Raw genomic sequence first — 27,974 nt, 5'->3', positions numbered from 1 at the left:
CTCCCTCTGTATATGGAGGAAACAGGAAATACAAATATCAACATGGCTATGGGTCCTATTTTACATCTGGCACGTGCAACTATTATTGTTATAGGCTAAATCAACTTTATATGAAGCGTGCATGACCAAAGTGTTGCATAAATGGGTGCAGTTCTATTTTTGGCATTTTGTGTAAATCTGAATTAATTCTAAAATGATAATCATACTATTTAGCCTAACCATTAGCTAAATTAATTTGACCAAATACACCATAAACATTTTAATATTACTAAAAAACATATAGAAAAACCCAAATACTTTTGAAATTAATGCAATATAACCGGAGAAAATAGAGAAATAGGGGCTGTAACATTTGATTTCGCTCAAGAGGTAGAGAACCTACAACTACCAGAATGCATTGCGCCGCTGGTTGATGATGCAGTGCGAGCTTAGCCGTTTATTTCTACAGGAAACAAAATGGCCGCTAATAACCGATGATTTCGACTTAGAGTTAAACGGTAAGCTAAAATATGTCTGAAAATATTGTAGGCACGAAGTAGAGAACACAGCAAACACAATGTGGTTTATTTTATCAGCACTGCTTAGTTTTACTATTTGATTTGAGTTTTACAACCTCCATTTACACAGTCACAAACAGTGTGGCGCCATCTTGTTCACAAATGTCATATTACTGCCAAACTGTGCACTAAAATATGTTTTTGAACATAGTTTAGTTTAGAAATAAGCAGCAGAGTAACAGAATATTGGTTTATATTTAACCAGCACTGCCAGTTTTTACCGATTTAGAGAGAGATATGGGTGCTGGGAAGGTGCTGGAAGGCAGTTGACCCAGTTCATTCATCAAGGAACAAAATACAACCCCTATGCTTCCTGCACAATCATGCTAGCAACTGCGAGGCTCTACTTTAGCACGTCAATGGTTTGAGCTGTATGCTAATGTAATGATGCTAACATCTTCATGGACTTTGCTCACATGCTTATGTTAGCCATGTAATGTTACCATTTAGCGTGTTAGCATTTTACTAATTAGCACTAAACAAAGCACAGAGGCTGAAGGGAATGGCATTAGTTCTCAGGTAAATTAGTCAAGAACCCAAGTATTGGACAAAGTGAAATCTTGACCTGATGACAGAGGAAACATCAAGATTTCACAGTAATCATACTAAGTCATGCAACATGTTTGACTCAGTCTGATACAATTTTCTTTGGGTACTGAATTGTCAAACAATACTACTCTTTTCTACTCTAATGGTTTTAATGCTTGCTTTAACCTGCTTAGTCATTATATCCACATTATTGATGATGATTATTGATCAAAAATCTCAATATGTTAATATTTTCTAAAAAATTTAAAAAAAAAAAGTAATCCCTGGCACGTTGCCACATCAGAGAGGGTATTTTTTTGTCAGAAATATTGTTATGTTTGAGTTTGTCTCCTAGTCCTAGCATAATGAAGTGCCTTCGAGGAGATTTAAGAATATCAAGATATTGAATCGTGGATCAAGATATAGCCTAAAAAAATCATGATATAATTTTCAGGACACACCGCCCAGCCCTACCCTTCAGCAGCTGTGCGGGGCTTGGTTATTATTAACATTTTACAGTTTCATCAGTTTTTTACTGAGCATAAATTACATGCAGAAGAAAACATTTTTCTTCTGAAGAAAACATTTTTCTTCTTTTTTAATAATGTGAAGGTCATTTCTCACCCATTTAACACCTTGTGTATTAATATCTCTCTGTTTTCTTCCCTTGTTGTTTACATCACTGTTCAATCAGGTCATCCAGTTTAAAATTGCCTGTGTGGACAGCAGTCATGGTGAGTTGAGTTGTCCTCAGCTGCTCTTTGCAGGTGAGCACCCATAACCGGAGTTCCGGGTAACTCAGCTGCATGGAAAAATATGTTTAGTACATGCAGTCTTTTGTTTCTCTTCAAACACTTAATACAGTTATAGTTTTCTTTCTGTCACAACATTAGGTTTTCAGACACACATGTCAAAGAATAAACGTGAGCATGTGTAATGTCACTCACTCTGTGTATTTTCTCTGTTTTCAGATACTGTTGGCCTCACCGCGTAAAAACAAAAGAAGCTCAACACGGTTTCACTGAAGCGGTAAGTTAATTTATACATTTTATAACCATGTTTTGTAGATGATGAATGTAAAGCACTGCACAGAGAGAGTGAGTCATTTGAATGCCAGTTGATGGTGTAAATGGAAAAGAGGATTGTTATGTAATACGCAGAAAGAGAGAGCATGTGAGGACTGCGCAGGGCTGGAAGTTCAGTTGGGGTGAGGTTGCACAGAAAAAAGGAACATTGTTCAATGAGCGATCTACTGGACAGTAATACTTCCTCACAGCACATGGAAATCCTTCACACAGGACTCTCTGTCTCTGTGTCAATTTCACCAGTTTCCCCAAAACAAGGCAACAACACTTCTCACTCATAAATAATGCTGGACCCTGTAGTGACAACAATGTCACTATTGACCTGCTTTTATGACCTTGACAGATGAATTTAAACATGTTGGTGCACGGCTGTGACATGCAGTGATGTGCACAGACTCATAGAGTGTTTTGGGGGAAAATTTAGTGAAAAGAAAACCGTTCTGCTGTTCCAAGGTTCAGCTGGATGTCCTGCCAACAAATTAGATTAAATGAAACTTTATGATTTCAGCGACTCCTTTTTTTTCAAGGTTACCTCTTTTTCTGAGATTATGTCATCTGTTTCCAATTTAAATCAACTTTCCCCACAATGAAGTGTCTCATTTTCTTGTTACATGATCAGACTTGAGCAACATTTGCAGGAATCACTTCTCGAAAATTCCTGAACATGAGTAAGAGTTTACAGACCCATGAGTGGCTCTGTGAGGCTGTACTGGGCATACTAAGCACCACAAGGCATCGTGGTACTTGGAGCTAACATCCACATGTTAACATGCGCACTACATTGTAAAAACGCAAACATGTTGAAGTTTAGCAGGCATAATGTTTACCATGCTCATCTCTTTTATTGCTGAGGTTTTGGAGGTTCGGTCACAAACCAAAGTATTGGACAAAAAAATGTTGACCTGATAATGGCGCTAGATGAAAAGTCAGGGGATTGCCAAAGTTTGTACAAGCCGTTGAGAGAAGGGAACTTAAATGTCTGTAATGTTACCAAATTTATATTCAGTTAATCCAATTGTTGAGACATTTAACTAAAAAACAAAATGTGAACCTGCTGTTGGGACTAGAGGAAAAGAAATTCAAATTGAAACCATTTGTACATCATTATGTAGCGGATACGTTTGATCTTTATGTTTCTTAAACTTTCAACAATGCTGTGGTTAATGAAAACCACATGGTTATGGTTCGGAAAAGATCATGTTTTGGCTTAAAATAATCTCTTTTGATGGCACTATCCTCTCTGTGAAAGCAGCGATGGGAAGAAACGTGCATGTTTGGTGGCTTAAAAGCTGCTGGAAACACGGCAATGATTTGTTCAAACACAGCTGGTTTTGTTGTTTAATGGTCTCAAGCATTTGTTGACAGCTTTGCAGGCATCTCTCTTAGGTGATATGCCATCCATTTCCCCTCCACCCCCTGCTCATATACTATGTCACTTTAGAAATGTTGATATAATAGTATGAGATGTACAAATGTAAAGTGTTTCTACTTTTTCTTTTGACAACTGGGCTGGGAAAATACATTTAACAGGATTAAAACAACTGCAAGGATACACACACTTGATTATGGTGAGAAGCAATGAATGTAACACAGGGTTTTAATTGATATTTTCCTTTCCATGTGTATGCAATCAATACAAAAAAAGGCAGAAAGTAATTGAGTGCCTGAGCACAGAGCAGACCCTGGCCTTGTTTGACTTTTTGTGTGTACGCTCAAGTTCAAATCAGGGGAATCAGCTCACCCCCCCCCCCTCCCTCTTGATCTCTCTCCTGACTTTTTTTTTTTTTTACATCCCTCGTTCTACTTGGACTCACAGTCCCTCTCGACAGTCTCAGCACTGCCGCAGCTTTCACCACTCTAATCCTCATCTTGGTTTTGGACATCAGGCCAAGATTCCCATTTTGTGAGGTTATGTAATCACAAACAGACAGTGCGGTCAATAATTCCACAAACCCATACAAAGTTAAATATTTTAAATGAGCTAAGACAAGACTTAACTTGGAGCGAGAACTGACAGTTACTCTGCTGGATGAGTTTGTCTGCATTTAGAGGTCCTTACCTCTCCTAACACTTGGAGGGTTAGTATGGCCAACCCAGCTGCCAGAATAAACGTTGTACGTGAAAACCAGTAGGTATCCATATGTAGTAGATGAGAGAGTACACCTTTTTCTGTATTTGCTCAACCAACTAAATTATCTGTATCCATACTCATTTTGGGTGGAGTTTAAACTGCAAGTGTGTGGGGTGTAAAAAGAAAAAGTGTGGTGTCTGACTGGAGGTTATTTTAAACCTGATATAGATACGGGTTGATCAGAAGTTGATGTATTAATTATTATTAGAAAACGGTTTACAGAACAATCTCAGGATTGAGCTACCGATAGTTTTTATCATAGGATTAAAAGATTGAACAGAGCTACACAAATGAGGATTTTGCTTCTTTCAGAGTACTCGAATGATACTCATACTCTGCATACTGGCTTCATATGAGTATTTGGTTGAATCCTAGCAGATACATTGAAACTTTATGTTCAACAAGTGCTTAGGATTAGCCAGAAAACCACTTGCTTATGGTTAGGATAAAGTTGTGTCTTGGTTTAATGTACCCGGTGTTGGTGGCACAATCCTGGTTTAAAGTGCAGTGATGTCTCTGTAAAACACAACTGCTTTTCGTGGCACTATCCCAGCAGGAACCACAGAGATGTTACGGTAAAAAAAACCCACCACTTTTCACTGGGTTATCCCTGGTGGAAACACAGCAAGGGGTCATTAAAAAACACCATGTGTGGTCACTAAACAGGAAGATGTAGCGATGACTTACTTAAAAAAAATCCGGTTTTGTTGTTTGCTGGTCTGTAAACAGTGGTCTGCAGCTTGGCAGGCGTCTCGCCTAGGTGTCACGCCATCTCCATCCCCACTACCTTCTGATGACAAAGTCAGCTCATATACTGCACCGCTTTAGAAACGTTGATATGTTAGGTATAAAGCGAACCAATGTAACATATCTGTGGTTTGCAGTAATGCACAATGCCAGCATTTCCTCTGGCGTCTGGGCTGGTTAACCCCCGTAAAATACCAATACAGATGATAACATACTGTGGATAGATATCTCAATTTGAAGGCTGGTGTCAGTGCTGTCCTGAAGTAGCAGGGTTTAATAATGCAGAGAAAATCCATTTACAGACACTCACTTGAGAGGCCGGGCTCCTGAAATATTAATGCTATGATATATAGTGGAAAGTGATTGTTGTCTAAGTGTGGGTTTCTCTGTGACTGTGTGTGTCTGCCGGAGTTTGTTTGGTGAACTGAAGTTGCTCAGCTGTGTCAAAGTAACATTGTTGTCCTGCTTTATTTTCACACACTGGATGTTAGTGTGTCTGTGCCTGCAGGAAGAGGAAATAAGTGTTTGGAGGAAGTTGAATGACAATGTTTGCACAGAACTGGCTGTATTGTTTAGGTAGTTGAAAGTTTTTTTAGTTTAGTTTTAGTTTTTTTATATTCAGTAATACATATATGTTTTTAAGACTGAAGTATACATTAAGGTCATCTGCATTTCTCCACAGAGGTATCATGAATCTTAAGATTAAAAAGATTCCTGTGATACCAAACATTTCATACTAGTTTACTAGGAAAGGGGCTAAATATTGTTTCAAAGTTAAACTGTCTTAACCTCGTCATCTGCGACACCTTAATGTCAAATGGTTGCGTGTAGTAGCTTTCAGCAGCTTCTTCTTGAGCTCCCCTTGTTTCACAGCCTCAGTAACATTGACGGGAGATATTGAGGGACGGGCTGCTGCTGCTTCACTCTGGCTGTTTCTGAAACTGAGGGCCAGATGGTTTATGATGTTTAGCTTTATCAGTGTTGACTGTTAATAGATAGAGAAAGCCTATGGCATTGTAGCTATGATGCTAATTTATGATACCCATTAATTTTATTACACAATGCAAATATGCTCTAAGCTCAGTTCCCGGTTGCCTGACTGCCTTCAGTCTGAACAGCTGCTGATATTAGCGAAATCATTCTTGAACTGCGTTAGTTGTGCTCACATTTCTGGTCTCCATCAGTTTGCTTTCTTTCCCTTTCTTTTATTTCCTGTCTTTTCCCTTTCTTTGGGAAAAACATGACCGCTTCAGCAACATGAGCAGTCACTCACCTGGCTCTGCTTTTAAGGCCCAGACACACCAAAGCGACATCAAAGAACTCATGGCACTGTTGTGACTCCTGACGCCGTCTGTGCGTCGGCCAAGAAATTGCACTTGAACTCACCGCAAGGACAACAGCCGACAGCCAGTTAGCACATATGTTCTGTGCCTGCTGGAGAGGAAATAACTCCCCATACCAGCAGATAGTCTGCGTTAGTCATTCAAAAAAGGGAAATCTGAAGAACAACAGGACAGATTCAAGACGCTAGTTAGCCAGTTAGCACGTTAACAACACAACCTGTTGCTGAAATGATGTTTACCATTCACCAGCAAACAATAACAGAAGCAGTTCTGAACAGTTTCTTCTTAAGAGCTCAACGGCTAAAGGATCTTACAGAATATAACAAGTTCAGCCCAGTGATAGTCTGGCGACCTGTCCAGGATGTAACCTGCCTCTCGCTCAGTATTAGATGGGATAGGCTCCAGCATGACAGGATAAGCAGTTACGGAAAATAATTAAATGAATGAATATAACAGGTTTGTTTCCATCTCACGGCTTTTTGACTTTAGCCATTTGTTTGCTTTCCTCACTTTTGTTTTTCTTCTTCTTCTCTGAACTGAACTGCCAATCACAGAGTGATTTCATTAACTGACAGGCTCTGCCGTTTCCAATGCCAATTCAACATGCTGAATTGGCTGGAAAACAGGTGACAAGGGCCAGCCTTGCGGGACACACCCCAAAAGCTAAGGCGGCAGATGCTCACCTGATGGCCTGATATCGACCAAAGGCCGACTTGATGCATCAGGGCCCTTAGAGACTAATAAGGCACATTCAATCTCAAAACGCTGTAGACCATTTTGCTATGTTTCTGGGTTGAATGACATGTTTCTTTGAAATGGTGTGAAACAGCCTTTGAGGTACATTTTCTCTTGTGTGGTGGGTCTGTGAGAGGTGTTACCCAATCAGCAGTGACTTGTATATAAATAAATGTGTCGTCATTCTCTACTTATTCACACATCTTTTTTTGTTTATATTTCACACTTGCTTTGGCATTGTAAATATGTTTTTCACATGCCATTAAAGCCTGTGTGAAGTGAATTAAATGAAACCCCACAGTACTACAAGGCAGTGTGCTTGCCCAAGACAACAAAGTGTTGAACACACCACCATTTTCGTTTGAATAAACGTGTTGCTACGTTTTGTCAGGGCTGAACGCAGCCTGTTACTAGTACAGGGATGGATTAAAACATTTTGTTCATTTGTCAAGGGTGAGGGGAGCCAAAGAGAGCCGTCTCCACCGATTTATTCAGCCAATATTAATCTAGTTATGGCACAAATTACCTCAAAGTAAAAATTTACAAATGAAACCAAACTTTTTGTTCCAGGCTTTTTAAGAGCCTCTTCCCCATTTGGGCCTTTGGTAATCAGTCCCACTTTCCCCCTTTACAATGCCCCAGCACATCTGTCCCCAGTAAACCTCCCTCCCTCCCTTCAGTTGCTCAGCATTTAAATTGTTGTTTTGTTTTGTTGATGAAACATGGTTTTCCCCACTGGATACGTGGGTGGCAGGGAGGTAGAAATATGATGTTTTCTCTCAGATACAACAATGAAATTAAGTGGTTTTGATGAGCTGTTTTCATAAATAATTTTCCATCTTGCTTTGGGGGTTTACGGAAAATGAAACTCTACAGAGCAGTTGTCTCATGCTGAAAAAAATACATTGCATTGCCGGCATTGTTTGTGGTATTCAGATTGTAAGCCTTGAACTGGTCACAAACATTATAGTAATGACGTTTTCCACCTTTGACCCATTTAGCCGCTCAGCCAGACAGAAAACAAAAGCATTTCATAGCTTAATATTTAATGGCGTGTTCGTGCTTCAGTGCTTGTTCTGCAAACTGTTAACGTCTGAATATTGCCATGAATGCATAATGCCTACATAATACCCTCTGTAGAAGTGTGACATGATGTAAACAGGGAAGGAGAAACTAGAAAGTGGAAGGAGAATCTGTTAAAGAGTTTCATTGTTTGTTCTTTTCGGGGCATTGCAGGTCAGAACTCCCGCCTCTGTCCTCGTGTCAACTTTAAATCTCGAATCACTCACCCTTAAATCTTCCACCAAAATAAACTCCCACTGCAAATGGAGCCTCATCACTATCTCTAACCTGTCAGTGAAGTGTTGTGGATTTATCTATTGGAGTGTAATATCTTGCTATGTGAGCACAGTCTCAGTGGATAACAGATTATTAATGGCCAGGGAGTATATCTGCAGCACTATAATTATCAGGATTACCTCATGTGTGTATATTTGGCTGTGAGCAGGGCACTAATGTGGTTGTGATCGGTGTGTATGTGCAATGCGGGTTTGCGCTCTCATCTGGCCTGCTATCGTGCCATCTTGGATGAGCAGGTTTAAGAAGCCAATCATAGCCTTGATGATGCACCAAAGAGGAAACATGTTCCAAATGAAGATTAAATGCTGTACCTCCAAATCAGTATGTTTGGACTTGTCTTCCTTCGGGCCAAGACCTTATAAAATAAATCCTGTTAAACCATTAAACCTGCTACAAGCCTTGAAAATCTATTGCCCTAAAACCTGTTAGAGATTCTTAACAGGGCAACACAGTCACCAGAAGAAAATGTTGGCATTGTATATTTCTGTAAACTACAAATATGTCTTATTTGTACATTTCACAAGTATTATATCAACGTTTCAAAAGTGACAAAATATATAAGCTGACTTTATCATCAGGGAGGTGGAGGGGACAGTGAATGGTGTGTCACGTGGGTGAAGCCTTCCAAATTGAAGATGAAAAAACAAAACTGGTTGTGATTTAGAGTCATCGCGGTGTTTCTAGCAGCTTTTTCGCCACAAAAAGTGGCTGCTTTTTTACAGTGACATCACTGCTTTTCCTGCTGGGATCATGCCCTCCAAACAGGGTATTTTAAGCCCAAACATGATATTTTCATAACCATAACCAAGTGATTTTTGTGCTTAACCACAGTGTTTGTCGAAACGTAAAGTTTCAGCCTACCAGCTACATACTAACATGCAAATGTATACATGGTTTGCAGAAATGCACAATGCCAGTCTTATTTCTGGTGATTGCTGGTCTAAGTTGCCCTTATTGCTGAAAGCACGCTAACTTTACATTATGAGTGTGTTCTTATACTGGTCCTGTGTCCATGTGTGTGTTACCCATTGCTGTTTTTCCACCAGTGATAGCTCCATATGTTTGTTAACAAGATGTCACTGCATTTTAAGCAGGGATTGTGCCCCCAAAACTGGGTATTTTAAAAACCTAAACTAAACAAAACTAAAAAAAAAAATATACTGCTGAGAACATAGATAAGTTTCACTTTCAGTTTAGTTTTAAATCTTGAGGTTTTAGCTAATATGGATGTGTTTGGGAAGTACTGAGTGTACAACTGGATAAATTAGATTTGGATTATACTGCGTGACTGGCCAGCTCACTCAGTGTGAAAGTCCATAGTGCACGCAGGCAGTCCAAGTATGCATCTGAGGCACTTTGACTTAAGAAATGATTTATCAGTAAATAGATAAACCAATGCGTTTTGACTAGAGAGTCTTTATCAGGGTGTAAAATGCAGTGGAAACAGGTGTGCAAATTAAGAGCTCATGTGAGGGTTATGTAACACAGGTCACATGATGTATTGATGTCGCCCTACTAGACAAAAAACTCCACACTGACAGAAATTACAGCTGAAAATGACATAACTCTATACTATACATAATTAACATATTTAGTAACAAGAAAAAAAAAGGTTAAATGCCAAATAAATAGAAAGGAAAAACAGTGAAATGAAATAAGATGTATGTTATGTTGTGACAACCTGCACATATATGGAGCTAGAATTGTGTCTTTATTACGTGCGAGAAAATAAATGATAGGAGAGGGAAAAAAATGTTTGAGAGAAAAAAAATATTTGAGAAAAAGTTTTCACACTGACAGCAAAAAATAATAATAATATTTGAGACTAAAAAAAGTTTAGAGAGAAAGTATTTTATCATAGAATATAAAAAAAATAAATAATTTGAGATTTAAAAAATGATTTCAGGGGAAAAAAACTCTCAAAAAACATTTTTTTTACTCTCAAATATTATTTTTTGTTATCGGTGTGAAAACATTTTCTCTAAAAAAAAAAATTGTTTCTCTCAAAACATATTTCTTCTCTCTCTCTCTCAAAACCTAAGTCTTTGCTCTCGAGTCAGGATTTTGCTCTCACTGTGAAAATAATGTCATGGGGGGGGCCACGTTCCTATTGGCCAGTCTCAATCAAATTGACAGCTGCAGCCAATGTGCAGCCGGTGGGAGCTGCAGGACGACTCAACCACCATGATCAGTTTTTAATGTTTAATCAGGCAATAACTCCTCCAGACTCTGCTCTAGTGTCATTTTCGGGACAATTAGGGATTCAGGACAACTGCAACTGCTTTGATTTCAGGACTGTCCCAAATTTTTCGGGATGTCTGTTCACTCTATCTCAAGACAATCCTCACCCAACTGTCAATTTGATTGAGACCGGCCAATAGGAATGTGGCCCCGCCCATGATATTATTTTCACAGCGAGAGCAAAATCCTGACTCGAGAGCAAAGACTTGAGAAAAATGTTTTGAGAGAAACGATTTTTTTTTTTTTTTTTTTTTTTTTAGAGAAAATGTTTTCACACTCATAGCATAAAATAATATTTTATAGTAAAATAATGTTTTTTGAGAGTTTTTTTCTCTGAAATCATTTTTAATCTCAAATTATTTTTTTATATTCTTTGATAAAATACTTTCTCTCAAAACTTTTTTTAGTCTCAAATATTATTATTAATATTATTTTTTAGTCTCAAATATTTTTAGTCTAAAATATTAAATATTATTAATATTAATATTATTAATATTATTATTGCTGTCAGTGTGAAAACTTTTTCTTTCAAATATTTTTTTTTCTCTTAAACATTTTTTTCCCTCTCATATCATTTATTTTCTCTCATGTAATAAAGACACAATTCTAGCTCCATACACATAGAGTGTCAGAAACTGAAAAATATATAATAATAAGATATGTATGTAAAAGGATGTTTTTGATATAGTGTTGCTTGAGTTTAACGTGGTCCCCAGTCAGTCAATAAATCAATATGTGTGCTGTTTTCCATGGAGGCATGCAAGAAAGTTTTCTTCTCAAATTCAAGGTAACACGGCATGACTAACTGATATATAAATGGACATTTTGTGGGTGTGGGACTATTCCTTTAATCAACATAGATTTCTCTCTTGGGTAGCTTTCCTGTAGTTAAACTTCTTCCAGTGTGAACTAACAGGTAGCTTGCAAAGTTATGCTTTCAGAGTAGCTTCCCCAACAATGTGTGTGTTTGTTTTTCAGTGTTCCCAGAGGGTGTGTACATGTTGGTGCAAGCGCATGTGTGTGAGAGTGAGCTCTGTAATGTGATGACGATCTCCATCATCTGACATAATCAGGATGATTCAGTGAGTGCCGAGTTACATAAACAGATTCTAACCTCACCCAGATTAGAAACACTGCAGACACAACAGCCAGCGGGCTGCTAATACCAGCCTGCATACATGAGGGCTGATGTTACAACAGCAGACTGCCACCTAAAGGACAAAGGCTGACACTACTTGTGTGTAAAGGCTGAAGCTCTAATAATATTTTAGATGTATTCTGTGGATTCAGTTTTTTTCTGTTTTATGCAGGACAGATTTATCTTTGGCTAAAGCACTTGAGATGTTGAGTTAGTAAAATAATGGCGAAACTGATGGTGTAATTGTTCAGATCGGTTGTTTGAATAAATCATGTCACACTCCCAGACAGTTTTACAGCAATAGAGGTCTTTATTAGAATTAAAACAATGAAAAGACTCTAAAGCACTCTTTTGAGAATAGAAAAACACTGTACAATAATATAATATCTGCTGTTGATATAAAAGATTATATTAATAAATATGTGTCTCGCATTTTTAGATGATAATTAACAACTGGAAAAGATGCAGATTATTTACAGTTATAAATTCTGCTTGATACGAGAGACAAAAGCATATATATGTTTTTCTTAAATTAAAAATCCCCAAACAAACAAACAAACAAACATAAAGTTAGGTAACAAAAATGCATAACCCTGCATTCATGGTGTATAACATAGTTTAACTTTATGGCTTGTTTCTTTGTATTACAATCAATATGGAAGCTAACAAAGATATCAGATTATCTACAGCTAAGCATTGCAACTAAGCAGTCATGACTTTGTTCAGCACACCATGAGATCCCACAGGATACACTACTGTGTATTGTATTATAACCCGTATTACACACATTTTGTGGTAGGTCTTTTGTTAGTGTTAATGTTTGCTGTCTACATGCCCACAGTGTGTACAGTGTTGATCTACAGCCCAGTCACCAGTAGAAAATGTTGGCATTGTTAGTTTCTGCAAACCCAGATATGTTTTATTTGCATGTTTGATATGTATCTTATCAGCGTTTCTAAAGTGACAGCGAATATGAGCTGACTTTGGTCAAGATGCCTGCCAAGCTGCAGAGCACGGTTCAAGACCAACATACAACAAAAGTGGTTATGATGTAGCGAGCCAGTGCTGTGTATCCAGTAGGTCTTTAGGCACAGAAAGCGGCTGCTTTTTTACCGTGACATCACTGATTCTCCTGCTGGGATCATACCCCCCCAACTGGGTGTTGTAAGCCTTTCCTAACCATAAGCAAGTGGTTTTTGTGCTTAAACATAACCATATGGTATCCACAGCACTGTTGAAACGTAAAGGTTCAGTCTATCCACCCCATCCCTTTTGTAGAAACGCACAATGCCAACCTTTTTTTCTGCTGATTGGTGGTCGAAGTTGCCCTTATTGCTGAAAGCATGCTAACTTTACATTATAAGTGTGTTCTTGTTCTGGCCCTCTGTCCGTGTGTGTGTGTGTCTTTATTAGGGTGAGACAAAAAGAGAAAAGCCCACTTTAACATCTTTGTGAAGTCCAACACCTCACTGTGAACATCTGAATAATGATGTCCAAGTAATTGATTCGAGTTCACGGTATCTAAACTGGAACCTAGAGTGTTGCATTAAAGGGGAACTCTGGTATTTTTTTTTTCCCCAACCTGGACTCTATTTTCTCGTGTTTTCATGTCTAAGTGACTTTTGGGAGCAACAATTTTTGAAATTGGTCCAGTATTGAGAGAGAGTGCTTCCACCTTCAGCCACAAAATAGGTTGCAATGTAAATGAAAGTGCTTGTTTTTGCCACTGACAGGCTCAGATTGTTATTTTGAGTGTCTGACAGCATTGTGGAAAGGACCCCACAGAGAAATGTAACGTTTTTGTGTACCTTTCGCTTGTCACATCCAAAAAAGTTGCACCCTATATCAACTAGGTCTTGGAGAGTACCACTGCATATATGAAAGAAAAACTGTTTAAAACCTTATGTGGCTCCAGAGGGAGATGCAGATAATCTTATGAATTGCTTCAGGTGATCCCTTGAGTCAGTGTCAGTTGGGTCTGAAGACTACAAGTTTGAAAATTAAATTTAAAAAAAGGGAAAAACATCTGGAGGTGTGGAGTAAGAAAGAAGTGAGTATTTAGACCTTTTTAGCCTGCTGCTCATCTCTACTTTACACTAGTGGCTCAAGGCTACACCAGCTGCTAATAGCGTAACACAATCTGTAACAGAGCTGTGAGTAGCCAAATCGAATTGTAGGTAATGTGGGTGCCTTGCCACAATATCTCAGGCTCTGCTCATAGATTGTATAAAAGAAGTGGATGTAGCCTCTGAGAATGATAAGTGAAGCCAATGCAGAAGTGCCTTAAACCTGCATTCTTTGTAATGGCCAGCAGAGGGTGACTTCAGTGGTGGCCTGACAGAAAATTACTGCGCTTCTCACTTGATTTTTTTAACCATAGTAAACATTTTTTCCTAATGACTTTATGATCTTAATTGGTAGTTGCAGGTTTCCTTCAATACAGCATGATGTTAATTTTGTAAATTATGGTCCTATTTAGAGTAAATCGCAATAATTGTATGCTTTAATTCATGACTACCTTGTGATTGACAGCAATCTTTGTACATGGTCACTTCTGGCTCCAGAAAAAAACAAGATGGCGACGACCAATATACCAAAATCAAGGCTTCGTAATGGCTGTCCACAAACCAATGGGTGACATCACGGTGGCTACGTCCAATTCTTTTATACAGTCTATGATTCTGTGGCATCTTATTTAAACTTTCAATCGTGAGTCTGAGAATGTTATAAGAGTGCAATGCGAAATCAGCAGAGTACTCTTAAAATATATCTGTTGAGCAGTCATTAGCTAAAGGTCACTCTTTAAGCCGTGGATATCGATCATTTCTTTAGGACAGGAGAGGACTTAATATATTAGAGGCTCATGAGTTAAATTAGTCTCATTTGTTTTTTGAAGTACGCCAAAAACGGACAAACAAATAACTTCCACCAGGCATCATGTACACAATGATTTGTGATGCCATTGTACCATCAGTTGTGTTGTCACTTCTCATGACCTGAGTCTACGTGTGGGCCTGTCTTCTAAACCAGCCAGGTAATCAAGTGTAGATTTCAAATTAATACCGGGAACATGTTCAGTTAATATATGAGGTCACTGAGTCACAAACAAATTAAAAATTCACAGAACATCCAGATCATTGTGAATCCTCTACCTTTGAATTACTTTGTTTAAATTGCAGTGGTGTGTGTGTGTGTGTGTGTGTGTGTGTGTGTGTGTGTGTGTGTGTGTGTGTGTGTGTGTGAGTGAGTGTGTGAGTGTGTGAGTGAGTGAGTGAGTGAGAGTGAGAGTGAGTGAGAGCATCAGTTGTGTCTCTTCATGTGCAGAGCCAGGTGGTCGGAGCGGGAGAAGGCCCTCTGACACAGCAGGCACTCGTAGGGTTTCTGGCCAGTGTGCTTGCGATAGTGACGCGTCAGCTCGTCGGAGCGCGCAAATTTCCAGCTGCAACCTTCCCATGAACAGTGGTAAGGCTTTTCCCCTGAAGAGAAAACAATACAACAAATGGTAGTTACCAAACAAATAATGTACATTAAATCATATATTGAGACTACAGGGCTGCGATATCAACTGGCGCTCTAAACACATCACAGAAGACTGGGATATTGCACTCTGAGATTTTTTTGTGTTAGCTGACAGAGTAGCAGTGTAAAACTGTGCTTTGAGATGTAATTACTTTTTTATTAGTGCCTTTTGTGTTCAGCTCAATGTTTAGTTTGTTCAATTGAAGCATGTTGGAAATCATCCTTTCATTTTTTAAATTCAGCAAGCAATTGGTTGTATTTTAGCAGCTGGAAGCAACAGAAAGGCAGAACTGGGGACACTTTAAAGGGTTACTTTGGTATTTTTCAACTTGGACCCTATTTTCTGATGTTGTCAACAACGATTTTTGGAATTGGTCCAGTATTGAGAAAGTCAACACAGGCTGCAGTGTTATCCCTGCAGGCAATGGAGAACTGTCAATGTCCAATGCTTGTTTTTCCACTTTCGGGCTTAGATTATTATTTTGTGTGTCTGACAATATTCCAGAAAGGATCCCCACAGAGATAGACCTCTTGTCTTTCTTATTTAACCAGGAACAGCTCCGAAATCGGAATCGCCAAACCCACCAGACTCCATTGACATAAACACTAATTTCATCATCTTAAAACACATTTCATTCATAGTCGACAGAAACAAGATAAAACTCAGAAAAGCCATCTCAGTTCATCAAAAACATGCTGGGCCTATACACACTGGTCTGGTGCGTTTGGGGATGGCGATTTCAGGTTAAACAAAAAAAGATCCTACTCTTGGACAAAAGGTTTGCCTCCGTATGGATCCTTTCCATAATGATGTTAGACACTTACAATAACAGACTTAGCCTGACAGTGGCAAAAACCAGTTTACAATTATTCCCATTGGTCACTGGGGTCCAGATTGTAAAGTAATATTGTTATAGCGATATTCAACCATGTAATTGCATTATATTCTGCAGGCCTAATTGAGACCAACTGTCACAGACTTTCTGTGGTGGAGTCAAAGGGACGTACCTGTGTGGGTGCGGAGGTGAGCCTTTAGGTGTGAGCTCTTGGTGTAGGTCTTGGTGCAGCCCGGGTATTCACAGCTGTGGATGGCGGGCCTCTTTTTCCCTGTAGCCCTTCGACCACGCTTTCCCTCCACCCCAACAGGGGGCAGCTGTGGTCTGACCAGCAGAGGCTGCTGGTGGAGGGGAAGATGACTGGTGGCCTGGCCGAGGGTGTAGTCACAGTAAAGGTTGGCATTGTGGTTAAAATGTGGAATGTAGCTGTAGTGTCGAGGGTCAGGGGTCACAGCCTGAGTTGGTATGAACCTGCTGTCAGGGAAGGTCACCATAGAGGGGTGTTGCTGGGGATAGTAAGGGTTAAAGTCCCATGATGAGACTTTAGTGAGGTTTCCTTTGCTGTGCCTCTCCACACTGCCTCCTTGAGGAAAGACATACTGATCTACATTAGGTTGACTGTGAAACGAAGTCCGACCTGTTTGGTCATCATTATAACCATGGTGGTACAGCACTGGCTGGGCTGACGTGGTGGTGATGGTTTCAGCCGGGGACAGGAGTTCAGCCATGAGGCAATTAGCGTTCATCTGCAGATGCTCCTGTCCTGGTCGGTCCTTAAACGTGGCCGCCTCTTGGTACGCTGTGTTTGGGTCTAACTGTGGCAGCCGTTGATCATTGTTGTCCAGAGAGGGGTTGAGGTCAGGTGACGGGTTGCTCCATTCAGACAGCAGGAACTCAATGTCCCAGGATGCCTGGCTGTCATCATCCAGGAGCTCCTCTGTCATTTGTTGAGAGACCTGCAGCTGCTCAGAGCTATTTGGTGACAGCTTGTTGTTGAGAGAGTCCGGAGGGAGAGAGTCACCCTCAGACTTCCACACCTACATGGTGGTGGAGAGCATTTAGATCACAGTGAAAAACATATAGTAAAAATGATATTACTGCACCTTGCTTTTTCATTTTAAGGATAGGTTTACAGTACAGTATGAGATTTCCACAGTATGATAACTGTCTCAGAAAATATCGTGTTTTCATGGTAACACATTATTAAAGAATTTATCTTGTTATCAATCAGAATGACCCTTAAAAGATTGAAAACGAAAGAGTTATTTTTGGTTGAACAAACACTTTATAACTATAATTGAAACTTGAAACCATTTTGTTAACAGAAGTATGTGTTAAAAGTCTCCCCTTTGAAAATAACTAAAATAAAGGAGAGATTCTCCGTCAAGTTGCATTTGTTTTTTCAATATCGTAGATAAGCAAATGTACGATATCAGTTTCAATCAATCAGTTTTATTTATAAAGCCCAATATCACAAATCACAACCATCCTTTGGACCCTCACAGCAGATAAGGAAAAACTCCCCAAAAAAACCCTTTAACGGGGGGGGGGGAGACGGTAGAAACCTCAGGAAGAGCAACTGAGGAGGGATCCCTCTTCCAGGATGGACAGACGTGCAATAGATGTCGTACAGAACAGATCAGCATAATAAATTAACAGTAATCTACTACTGTGGTACAATATGTTGAAAGAATATGTTAATATCTGGCAGTATACATGTGTGACAATAATCACATGTGTATAATAACAGTAGAAGTATGACTAATGACTAATGATGGCAGCAGCAGCAGGAGGCATCTGGCAGGACCACGGCAGCAGCACAACCACACACATATCTGTCAAGTTTTTTTAACCACAGTATATCGCTTCAACCATAGTCCATGAATACATTGAAAGCATTTTTTGTTGCTGAAACTGTTCCTTCTGTCCATTCACAGTCACAGAAATACGTGAAATGGACATGACCTCTTAACACATCACGTGGTGGTGGGCATAAAATGTGTTAAAATTTTGTGCTGGCAACAAGAAAACAATGCCAATACAAACTGTGTAACAGTTTTATACTTGTCATTAATGCAGTGAAACAGTTGTGGTATTCAGGTTTCAAGAAAAAAAATACTTGGTTAAATTAGGAAAAGGTGGTTTTGGTTAAAGTAATGGTAGGTGTGGCTGAAGTGATGTTAAGTACTTTGTGTAGTTAAAGAAAGTCCATTAAGTCATGTAACTATGCTAACTTTTGATTTAATAAACTACTCATAATAATAATAAACTTTATTTACACAGCACCTTTCATACAAGAAATGCAGCACAAAGTGCTTTACAATAAGGGTATTATAAGCACTGAGTGCTTCACGTGAAGATAAACATAATGAACATACAACAGACAAGGCAGTTTAAAACATGGATTAATTTAAAAGTGGTGGTGATTTGAGATCCTGTTAAACAAAATCTCATATAGTATTTCCTCGTGTCACCTTTTAGGCCTTCAGACGTCAGAGCCTGAAATTTCCAGCAGACACAGTCTCACCAACATTGATAACCAAATGTCTTCCCAGTGAACCTCACTGCGGGTATTGTCTGTGCCAGGTACAGGCCACAGCTGAATCTCAAGACAAAATAAATCATAATAATGTCATAAAATCATGACATCACAGTCTCCTGGTTGAAAGTCCATTTTTGTTTGACCGATTCTCCACCCCTCCTGACTTTCTCGCTCTTCACAGTTAATTTGTATGCCCACCACAACAAAAAATTCTTACTGACTTTGCATTGAGATTGTTTTCATGTTTCCAGCACATAATTTTAACACATTTCCTGCTCACCACCAGGTGATGTAAGAGTTTGTGTCCATTTCACATATTCCTGTGAATATCCTTTCCCAATATATGCACAACCTAAGTAAGGGAGGATAAAATCTATGGTCTATGTTAAAACGTACTCCAGAGATCGTCTGAAGCCAATATGAGTCTTCAACAGTCGGTTTCAATCACTCAGTCATTAGGTGTTTATCTTCCAAATGTTCTTCTTAGTGTGGCTCAGCATGGAAACACTGTCAGAGGGAATTTTTGACTAAAATAACGAACCTCAAAAAATTGTTTTGTCAAACTCAGACCGCTGAAGCCTCATATCAGATCCTGTTGAACTTTCAAAGTCATTTTAACACATGAGAAGTATTATGGGTTTTGTCCCCCATCACTTAACAGTGTAAGGCCAGGCCAAGCCAGGACGAGCAGCACAGTCACCAATAACTCTTTTACTGTACATATGGGCATGTCAGATAGACTTCAAACAATATAAACCTATCCTTTAAGACATTTATTGAGTCAGTATATAAAACTAACATTTCACTTCCTTCCTTTTTAACATTACATTAGCGGATGATTTGTCTAAAGCAATTTGAAATAAGTGCATTCAACCTCCATATTTATCTCCAAGTTTCTGGGACAAATCAAAAGTCTAGCATTATAGTCAAGACTGACACATTTGTTAACTCAGTATAAAGTGAAATAATAAATACTGTATCTGTTGAATGTACAAATAATCACAACGATATTTATTAAAAAACTTTCTGTCTCTGTGTAGGAGTGAAAAATAAATGTGATACTTACTTTCATATTGTCAGTGGATTGAGCGAGGTTGGAGAAGGAGCTGAAGGAAGGGAGCACAGCCTGTGTAACAGCCATCAAGTACTTTGATACGACACCGATTGTCAGTGGTAGCAACAGCAGGGAAGTTGCTCTGTCTCTTAATATTATTTATTTAGTTATTCTCTATGTGACTGTCTTCAGCCCAGCTAACAGAAAGTCAAACCTCAGCTCACCAGGCCGCTCATCCCAGTTACAGTCTGCTCAGTGCTAACAGGCCGCAGAAACAGGTTCTCAGAGCTGCCTTCTTTACTCCATTCCTCCCCTGCTATCTCTCGCTCCTCTCTCTTGTCTATCTCTGTCAGCTGCAAGTCTAACTTCAAATCTCTCTTTTTCATGTAGGTTAGGACCGTTAGGAGGTGGAGCGTCATCGTGACTTACTCTGCTGGCCCCCTCTCTTTTTTTAATCCTTAAAGATTGTTCATTTACACTAAGAAACCATCTCACCTCAACTCACTGTCTTGTTCTGTGAGATTCAGAGCAAAAAGCTCCTCTTCATTTTCATATCCAGACCAAGTATCTAAATATTAATGTGATGGTAATACTAAGATCGAACTCCAAATTTCTTCTTTTATTTATTTATTGGCAGCCAGAGGTTTAACAAAAAACAGTTATGAGTAATTTACTTCACGCCTGTTTTGACAAATATATATATCACAACAACATCAAGTTTTTCAAGGAAATAAATAAATAAAGATGCAAAAAACAACAACAAAAACCCCCACCAAAATTAAATAGATAAAAAAAGAAAACATCAATTTCCATCAGAATTCTCATCAAGACAGCCATCTCTGTCATCTGAGGAAATATTATACATCATTTTTCTTTTACTGTCAAAGCCACACTTTTAACCAATCAGATACCAAATAAAGGTAAAATATATAAATTAATTGATTAAATTAATTTAATTTGGTGGAAATATGAAAAAAAATATACTTTTACTTTGAACTGATTTTACTGTTTATATGCATAGGAAGACATATTAAAGTGTCCAAATGAAATTCTTTGTTTTCTTCCTTCCCCATTCCAACTGAAATGATTGGAGAGGTGTGGACAGATAGGGATATGTAAGGGTAGGTAGATAGTATATAAATATATGTATATAAAAGTATGTAAGTGTCAGATGAAGAGTGAGTCATTTGGCTCAATAAAAAGGAAATTTAGAAAAAATTCCAAATGAAAATTTATCGAGGTCTTCCCTGTTGGTTGTGTAATTGCTGGAACTCAAACAAAATTATTTAGTGGAAGGACTGGCATAATCATCTGTCAGTGTTTAAGTACACTTTACTGAATCAGCTTCCTCTTAATTAAGATAGACTACAACATCTTTAAAGGGCTATCAGCTTCTGCTGAGACTTTTTGACTGACAGATATAAGTTAAAGACGGAGGTACAGTTTCTAAAAGCTAGTGCATATGCAATCATTATGGCCAGTTTTGTAAATTTATACAAGTGACCATGCCTGTAGCTATAATGTCATAATATAAGAACACATAAATATGAGGATTCAAACAATATTTATGTTTTATATTAAATAAATTGCAAATAATGATTGCTGTATTTTTACAGGTTGATGTAAAAGTAACTTTTATGCAAGTTTATTTGTGTGGAACCTTTCAAACACAAAGACAATTCAAAATTTAAAATAGAATTAAATGGGACATAAAATAAGAAAGGGATAATTAGAAATAAAATACGTAGAAAAATAAAACCATGGACTAGAGCACAATAACAGTGCAGCTACAGCTCTGTAAAAAATTGTCTCTTGCCACATTCTCACACAGACACTTGAACCTAAACTAACCAAACAACAACTTTTGAAACAAAACAAGGAGGAGGTGTTAAACTCAGTGCATATAAAATTAAATAAACAAAAAGGGGTGATGTTTACTTGTAATTATTTGATGATAATAGTAGAAATTGATAGCTATATTCCATCAAAACTTTCTAATATTTAAAAAATAACTAAATATATTGGGAAACTGCATTAATTAATTACAAAAAATTATTAAAAACAGATATTGATAAATTGAATTGAATGGAACCATTAGTCAAGCCACTTCACAATGTATTATAAGTTTTATAAAATACTGTAAAGTTATCCCGCTCACACTGCGCTGAGTAAAGCAGCGCTCTCCATGTTATTTTTCATTCACAAGTAAACTTTACTATCAGATGTCTGGCCACTATCTAGTAAACCACGCTTTGGCACAAAGTGCAGAGTGTATTGGTGCACGTACAGTGAAGTGTGTGCATGTGTCATGTTAATATTGTGTGTGTGTGTGTGTGTGTGTGTGTGTGTGTGTGTGTGTGGACCGCCTATAATAACAAGCTCGTATAGTTCCATCACAGAGATCTCAGCAAAACTGTTGCTGATAATTTATTACAGAGACATTTAACATGAATACATGACGCTAATATATTGATAAATAATAGTAAACACATGAGGAAGTTGGTTTAAGTCATGAACAAACAGACTAACAAGCAAAGCTGAAAATGATTCAGTTTCTAATTCTGCAGTTAAAACTGCATCCTCTTTGTTGAGCCAGTACTTCTACTAGCTTTAACACACACTCAAGAAACAGGTTGGTCTGTGGACGTGTGGCTCTAACTTCTCAGAAGACCTATGTGTGAAAGGTGATTATATTCTGGCTGCTGTTTATCTGCGAACACGGGGCAGCGGCAGGCTGCTGTCGTCTCACAGATAATGGCCTCCTGACTGCTGCTGATCTCTGATGACGAGCCCACCACTGATAAAGACGCTCTCTCTGCCTCAGAGTGATGACTACACAAGACATCCACTACACAGGCTGAAAACTGTGCTGGCAGCCTCTTCATGGCGTTAGACACAAGATCATCTACAGTTTGTTTGGAGGAGAGTTCACGTCCAAAGCCAAAGACTAACTTAATTTGTGTGTGAGTGATACCACAGGGTAGAAGGGCATTAAAAGAAGAGATCATGTGCTTTATGTATCATAGGAATGTATAAATATCCACCAAACAAATATGTAATTAAAAATAATTATAAAATAGTCTGGAAATAAAACAGAAAAATAACTGAGATTTTTAGACTATGCATACAGGGAGCCTACAACATTGATATGAGGGACCTGGATCACTTATTCTGTTTTAATATTTCACCTTCTTTTCCAGAAATTCTTCTTATTTGTCTTTTGATATCCCGTCTGGGCTTCTGATGTGACATGAATTTGTGGAGAAAGTAAACATTTGTAGCTGCAAAGCAAAGAGATATTACAATTCCTCTACCAGAGGCCTGGGAGTTTGAGGGTTCTGTGCAGTATCTTTGTGTATTATGTAGTATCTATTATATTGTGTTGCTATATCTGTGTATATTAATTTTTTTTTATTTCAACATTATCAGTATTAACTGATGGAAAACGTTGTCAACACCACCAGAACAACATCTGTCTTTGTCTCCATCCAGTGGCCGCATGTTGTCAATGTGCCAACGGCTTTAAAAAATTCAACATGGTGAGTTAAAATAATAACAATAACGTTACAGCCAGTTACTCAGTGTTTAAAATATGTTTGTGTAACAGAAAACCATTTTTTTTTAAAAAAAAATCTGAACGCCGACATTTTCCAGCTGTAACACGGAAGTGCTTTTACCTACTTGGTTGCTATAGCAACAGACAGACGCAGCCGTCTAAACACGAGTTAAACAACCGAAATTAGCTTGTTAGCGCGTACACTTTGTGTTCACGAAGGAGTTAAGATAAGAAAAGAAGTGTTTGAGTAAGTTCTTTACAGTTTTTTTTTTTAAGTTATATCCCTTTCTTGTCGCGTTTCTTATATGTAGAGTCAACTTATTCTTTCTGATGTTCAGCTTTGGCCGTTGGTCACCCAGCCGTTAGCGCACCGAGGCTGGTTAATATAAACACATTGAAGCTAAGCTACATTTTGCTAAGTCAAGATTTCTTTTTATTTGTAATATTACATCCGGTCAGTGGAGGAGGTATTCAGAGGCTTTACTGTGGTAAAAGTACTAATACCACACTGTTGAAATATTCTGTAGTAAGTGTAAGTAAAATTATGTAAGTACAATTAGGATAGTTAAATATCGGAAGTAAAAAATACACAGTGCATAAAATTTTAAGTAAATTTGATGAAACCAAAAAAATTAAATAAAGGAAAAGCAGCTAGTAGTCGTATTTGAAAAAACAATCATGAAATGTTCTTGCATGAAAAATTAAATGATCATCAAAACTGTTGCTAATTAATTTTCTAATTTGTTAACTAATTGTTGCAGCTGCACAAAAATCTTAATTTGTAAGATAACCGGTAACTAAAGTTTTCAAATAATTTTTTTTGATTAAATCAAAAGTACAATATCCTTGAGTTGAACTATAAAGTGTCATAACATAAAATACTCAATTGTCAATACTGTATTTTTCAGTTGTGTTTCCTCCATGATGATAACAAAAATAAAAAATAAAAATGCGGTCACAAAAAATAACAAAATACGCAAGAAAAATTAAAGTACCACAAATTTCTACTTCAGTACAGTACTTGGGTAAATGCACTTAGTTACATTCCACCACTGCGCTCAGTACGTTTTATTTGTTAGTTGGCATTAAAACTGTAAACCGTAAGATCTCATTCAGTGTCTCAAGCTACAGGATTTGTCTAAATGAGTGACATCTAACTGTTAGAGATTTTACAAATTAAATTTTAGCTGTAGCATTCAATACAACCGAGACAAATTACCACTAAACCCCAGAGATAACGGATAATATCTGTGTGTTTGAGGTTGCAGATGGAGGCTTCCTCACAGAGTAAAGACAGCAGAGGAGGACTGTGGAACAACCCCAGAGCCACCCAGTACAGCAAGGAGACCCAGGATATGCTGAGATGTGAGATGATAATGCAGTTATTCATATTGTGGTGTGAATGGGAAACACATATAGGAGCTGACGGTGTGTGCATGTCTGGGTACATTCAAGTAAGTCTGTGTGCATTCATCATTGTGTTGCTTGTGCTTTGAGATTTTAATCTTTCTCTCTCCTGGTGCTCAGTGATGATGCAGGAATCGAGACTCACCAACGTGCAGAGAAAACAGCTCAACAAAAGCCTCAAGAGTAAGTGTGAGACTGAATATATTGGAGTATACACAGACATTAAGTATAGATATTTTAAATATTGTTATTGTATTTGCCACACATAGGTATTGCACAACTCACTATATGACATGCTAAGAATCCAGATTATATAACATTGTGACTCAAGGATACAAGGATAAAAGGGGCCCTTCCAGTATTTTTTTCTCCAAAACGTTTAGTTTAATCCTGTACAGCCACATGAAAACTTTTTTTTTTTTTTTTTTTTTACTTTCCCCGACAGATGCAGCAGCATTACAACTGACCTCTGACCCCACATCATCAGCTTCTCCCTCTCAGCCTAAAACCAGTAAATCTGTCCCGATGTTCCTGCCAGGCAGGACTCAGAAACGCACCGCTGAATCTTGTCGCTCTGGGAACAACTACGTCAGAGAAAAGTTCACCCCTGGTCCTACAAGTATGTTCTTGAGGCTGACACTATCCTTAATTCTGCATTTGTGTGTTTTAACAAGCCAATATTGCAAACAAATGCATACACTGTAGGTCACTGAATTTGGGTAACCTTTTTTGTCTTATTCTATGCATCCTGAGAGATATTCAGCATCCTTGTCATCTTTTTTTCACCCTAGGAGACCTAGAGAAAGAGAAGAGGAGGCTTCAGAGTATACTGGCAACAGGAAAAGAAGAACCCACAGCTGCATCTTCCCAAAAAGTTCCCGCATGTCAGAACCCAGATGCGTCAGAGGAGAAAGACCGGTATCAGGAAGGTGAGGCTGACTGCGCGGAAACAGATGATCCACTAGACTTACATGAACTGCAGTAACAGAGAGGAAATGTTCCCCATTACAACCTGAACACAAACATTGAATTTGTTTTGTCTAACAGAACCAGATGTTTCAATTATGTTCAAAGTCTGTTTCTTTTTATGTCAGCCTGAAGCAGATTCTGCTTTGTGCTCCTCTGCTTGACTAAATATATCCAATGCCTCTAAAAGAAGTCTAATATTAACGTGTTTCTTTTGTAGTTCTGGATGAGATAGAGGAGAGAAGACAGTTTCTGGCAGATATGGCCTCTCTGGGTCAGGAGGCGCAGTACATTGGCATCATTAACACGGAGATATCTCAGGTAAACAAACTTAAATGAGTCCCAGTTATGCTGTTGAGGCATTTTAGAAATCTTTTGGTAATGGGTGTTTTAACTAAATTGATTTATTGTTGTGTATCTTTATTCTGATGTTCTTTTAAACATTGTAATTAGATACTGACACAACTCAATCGCAATGTAATTAGATCCTTACCATGGCAGTCTGGTTTAAGGCATTTAGGCACAGACATCAGAGGAAAACGAGTATTACTGTGTCTATTCAGTTTGAAAAAGCAGCTGAACTTAAAGGGGAATTCTAGTTTTTTTTTTTCATCCAGAACCCTGTTGTCCCATGTCTTTGTGTCTCTGACTTTTGGGAGAAAGAAAAATTGAAGTTTGTATGGTATTGAGAGAGCCAGCAAACACTCAAGGAAGGTGTGCATCGTCAATTTACGTCCATTACAAGTGCTTGTTTTTGCCACTGACAGGCTCAGATCATTATTATTATTATGAGTGACATACAACATTATGGAGACGACCCTACAAACAAATGAAACGTTTTTCCATTTGTTTCACTTGTTCTGTTTTGTGTGCAAGTCTCCCTAAAGAAGTCTCGATCTGAAATCCTTTAGATAAGAGTTCACTTTCTGTGCTCCAACAGAACAAACTATTGCTTGCACTCCTCTTTTCAAATCTTAGTCATGTGTCCACTGTTTTCTTCCTGCAACAAGGCGTCACCTCATGAGATTCAGAACGAGACGTGTACACAAAACTACACAGAAGAAGCCAAATGTGCAGAAAATGTTTCTGTTCGAGCCATATGTTTTTGTGTTTAATGTACTATCCCGCCACGCCACCAGGTGGCTTAGGTTACTGGCTGAGGCAGGCCATAGTATTTAAGTTCATGCCAGTTGCTGATGGTGCTTGGATTAAGATTTATGTGGCTGTATTTATTTGAACTTTGTTGAAAATGATTGGAGGTTATACATTATGGACACTGGTGAGAAAATAAATGTATGATGATACAAAGAATTGGTTAAGATTGCAAAGTTTCTGAGTGCATGTCCAAACTATTCAGCCAATTAGCAGCCAGTAGCAGCTAAAGTACTACAGTCAGTCACTACAGTTTCATTTCTCTGTAGGATCCTTTCCATAATGTTTTCAGACAATTCTAACACCAATCTGAGCCTGTCAGTGGCAAAAACAAGCAGTTTTAGTGGAAGTAAATTGACAGGGCACACTCATCGTGACTGGTCACATTGTAGCCTGCCAGCTGCACCACCCACTCTCAATACTGGACCAATTTCAAAACTAGATGTTCCCACGAGTCATTAAAAAAATTAACAGGAATTCCTGTGTAAACCTGTGCTGTGTCACGACTTCATTAACAGAGGATCCGAGAACTGCAGCTGCTGGAGAAGGACTACAGTCGTGAGAAGGGTCCAGTGACATCTGAGAGGAAAGGGTCGGAAGATAACAAAGACTGACTTGAAAGAGACAGGAAAGATGACTCACTGCCACTGACTTGGAAATCAGGTGCAAGCAGTGAAACTTCAAATACAGTTCAGGAACGGTTTGGATATGGATATGTGTTTGGTAGTGATGTCTGCAAAGAGGTTACTGCTGACCGGCTGCACTGTGATGTCAGGCTGTGAAAGCATTAAACTTACAAGACACATGAACTACTTGCATTAAGTTATTTTATTCCTCTGCCTTCCAGTGTCAGTATTTTTTATAATCCTGCTGCTGTTTTCAGACGACGTATAGCTCAACAGAAACGTGGCGCTACAGAAGCCCTTGGTTCCAGCCGGACAGGAAGACAGGCACAGAGCGGAAACACAGACACGACAGAGATTACCATTTAAAATGGAGGACAAATAGACAATCTAACTGACGGAACAGGAACAGAGTGAGTAAACATACTGACATTTACATTAGCTCGAACAAATGA

General features: G+C 38.4%; 1 protein-coding gene across 16 annotated transcripts; it reads left to right on the top strand.

The window, feature by feature from the left end:
• Window positions 1–410: 410 nt before the first annotated feature.
• lg3h22orf23 (linkage group 3 C22orf23 homolog) lies at window positions 411–27,903 on the top strand. Of its 16 annotated transcripts, XM_049572297.1 has the most exons (13): window positions 428–497; window positions 1,780–1,852; window positions 2,057–2,114; window positions 11,705–11,808; window positions 15,157–15,326; window positions 23,308–23,354; window positions 24,640–24,736; window positions 24,899–24,961; window positions 25,224–25,397; window positions 25,570–25,707; window positions 25,965–26,065; window positions 27,415–27,559; window positions 27,780–27,903. In XM_049572297.1, exons 4-12 carry the CDS (start codon window positions 11,801–11,803, stop codon window positions 27,508–27,510), a joined length of 894 nt encoding a protein of 297 aa, XP_049428254.1. In that variant the 5' UTR covers window positions 428–497; window positions 1,780–1,852; window positions 2,057–2,114; window positions 11,705–11,800; the 3' UTR covers window positions 27,511–27,559; window positions 27,780–27,903. The 16 variants fall into 16 exon arrangements, with proteins under 16 accessions (XP_049428252.1, XP_049428258.1, XP_049428261.1 ...); XM_049572295.1 differs by lacking the exon at window positions 27,780–27,903 and having other exon boundaries at window positions 411–497; window positions 1,780–1,819; window positions 27,415–27,576; XM_049572294.1 differs by lacking the exon at window positions 27,780–27,903 and having other exon boundaries at window positions 27,415–27,576.
• Window positions 27,904–27,974: the final 71 nt, after the last annotated feature.

Source organism: Epinephelus fuscoguttatus, linkage group LG3 (genome assembly GCF_011397635.1).
Source record: "Epinephelus fuscoguttatus linkage group LG3, E.fuscoguttatus.final_Chr_v1".
Lineage (NCBI taxonomy): Eukaryota > Metazoa > Chordata > Actinopteri > Perciformes > Serranidae > Epinephelus > Epinephelus fuscoguttatus.
This window is presented reverse-complemented; position numbering and strand designations above follow the sequence as displayed.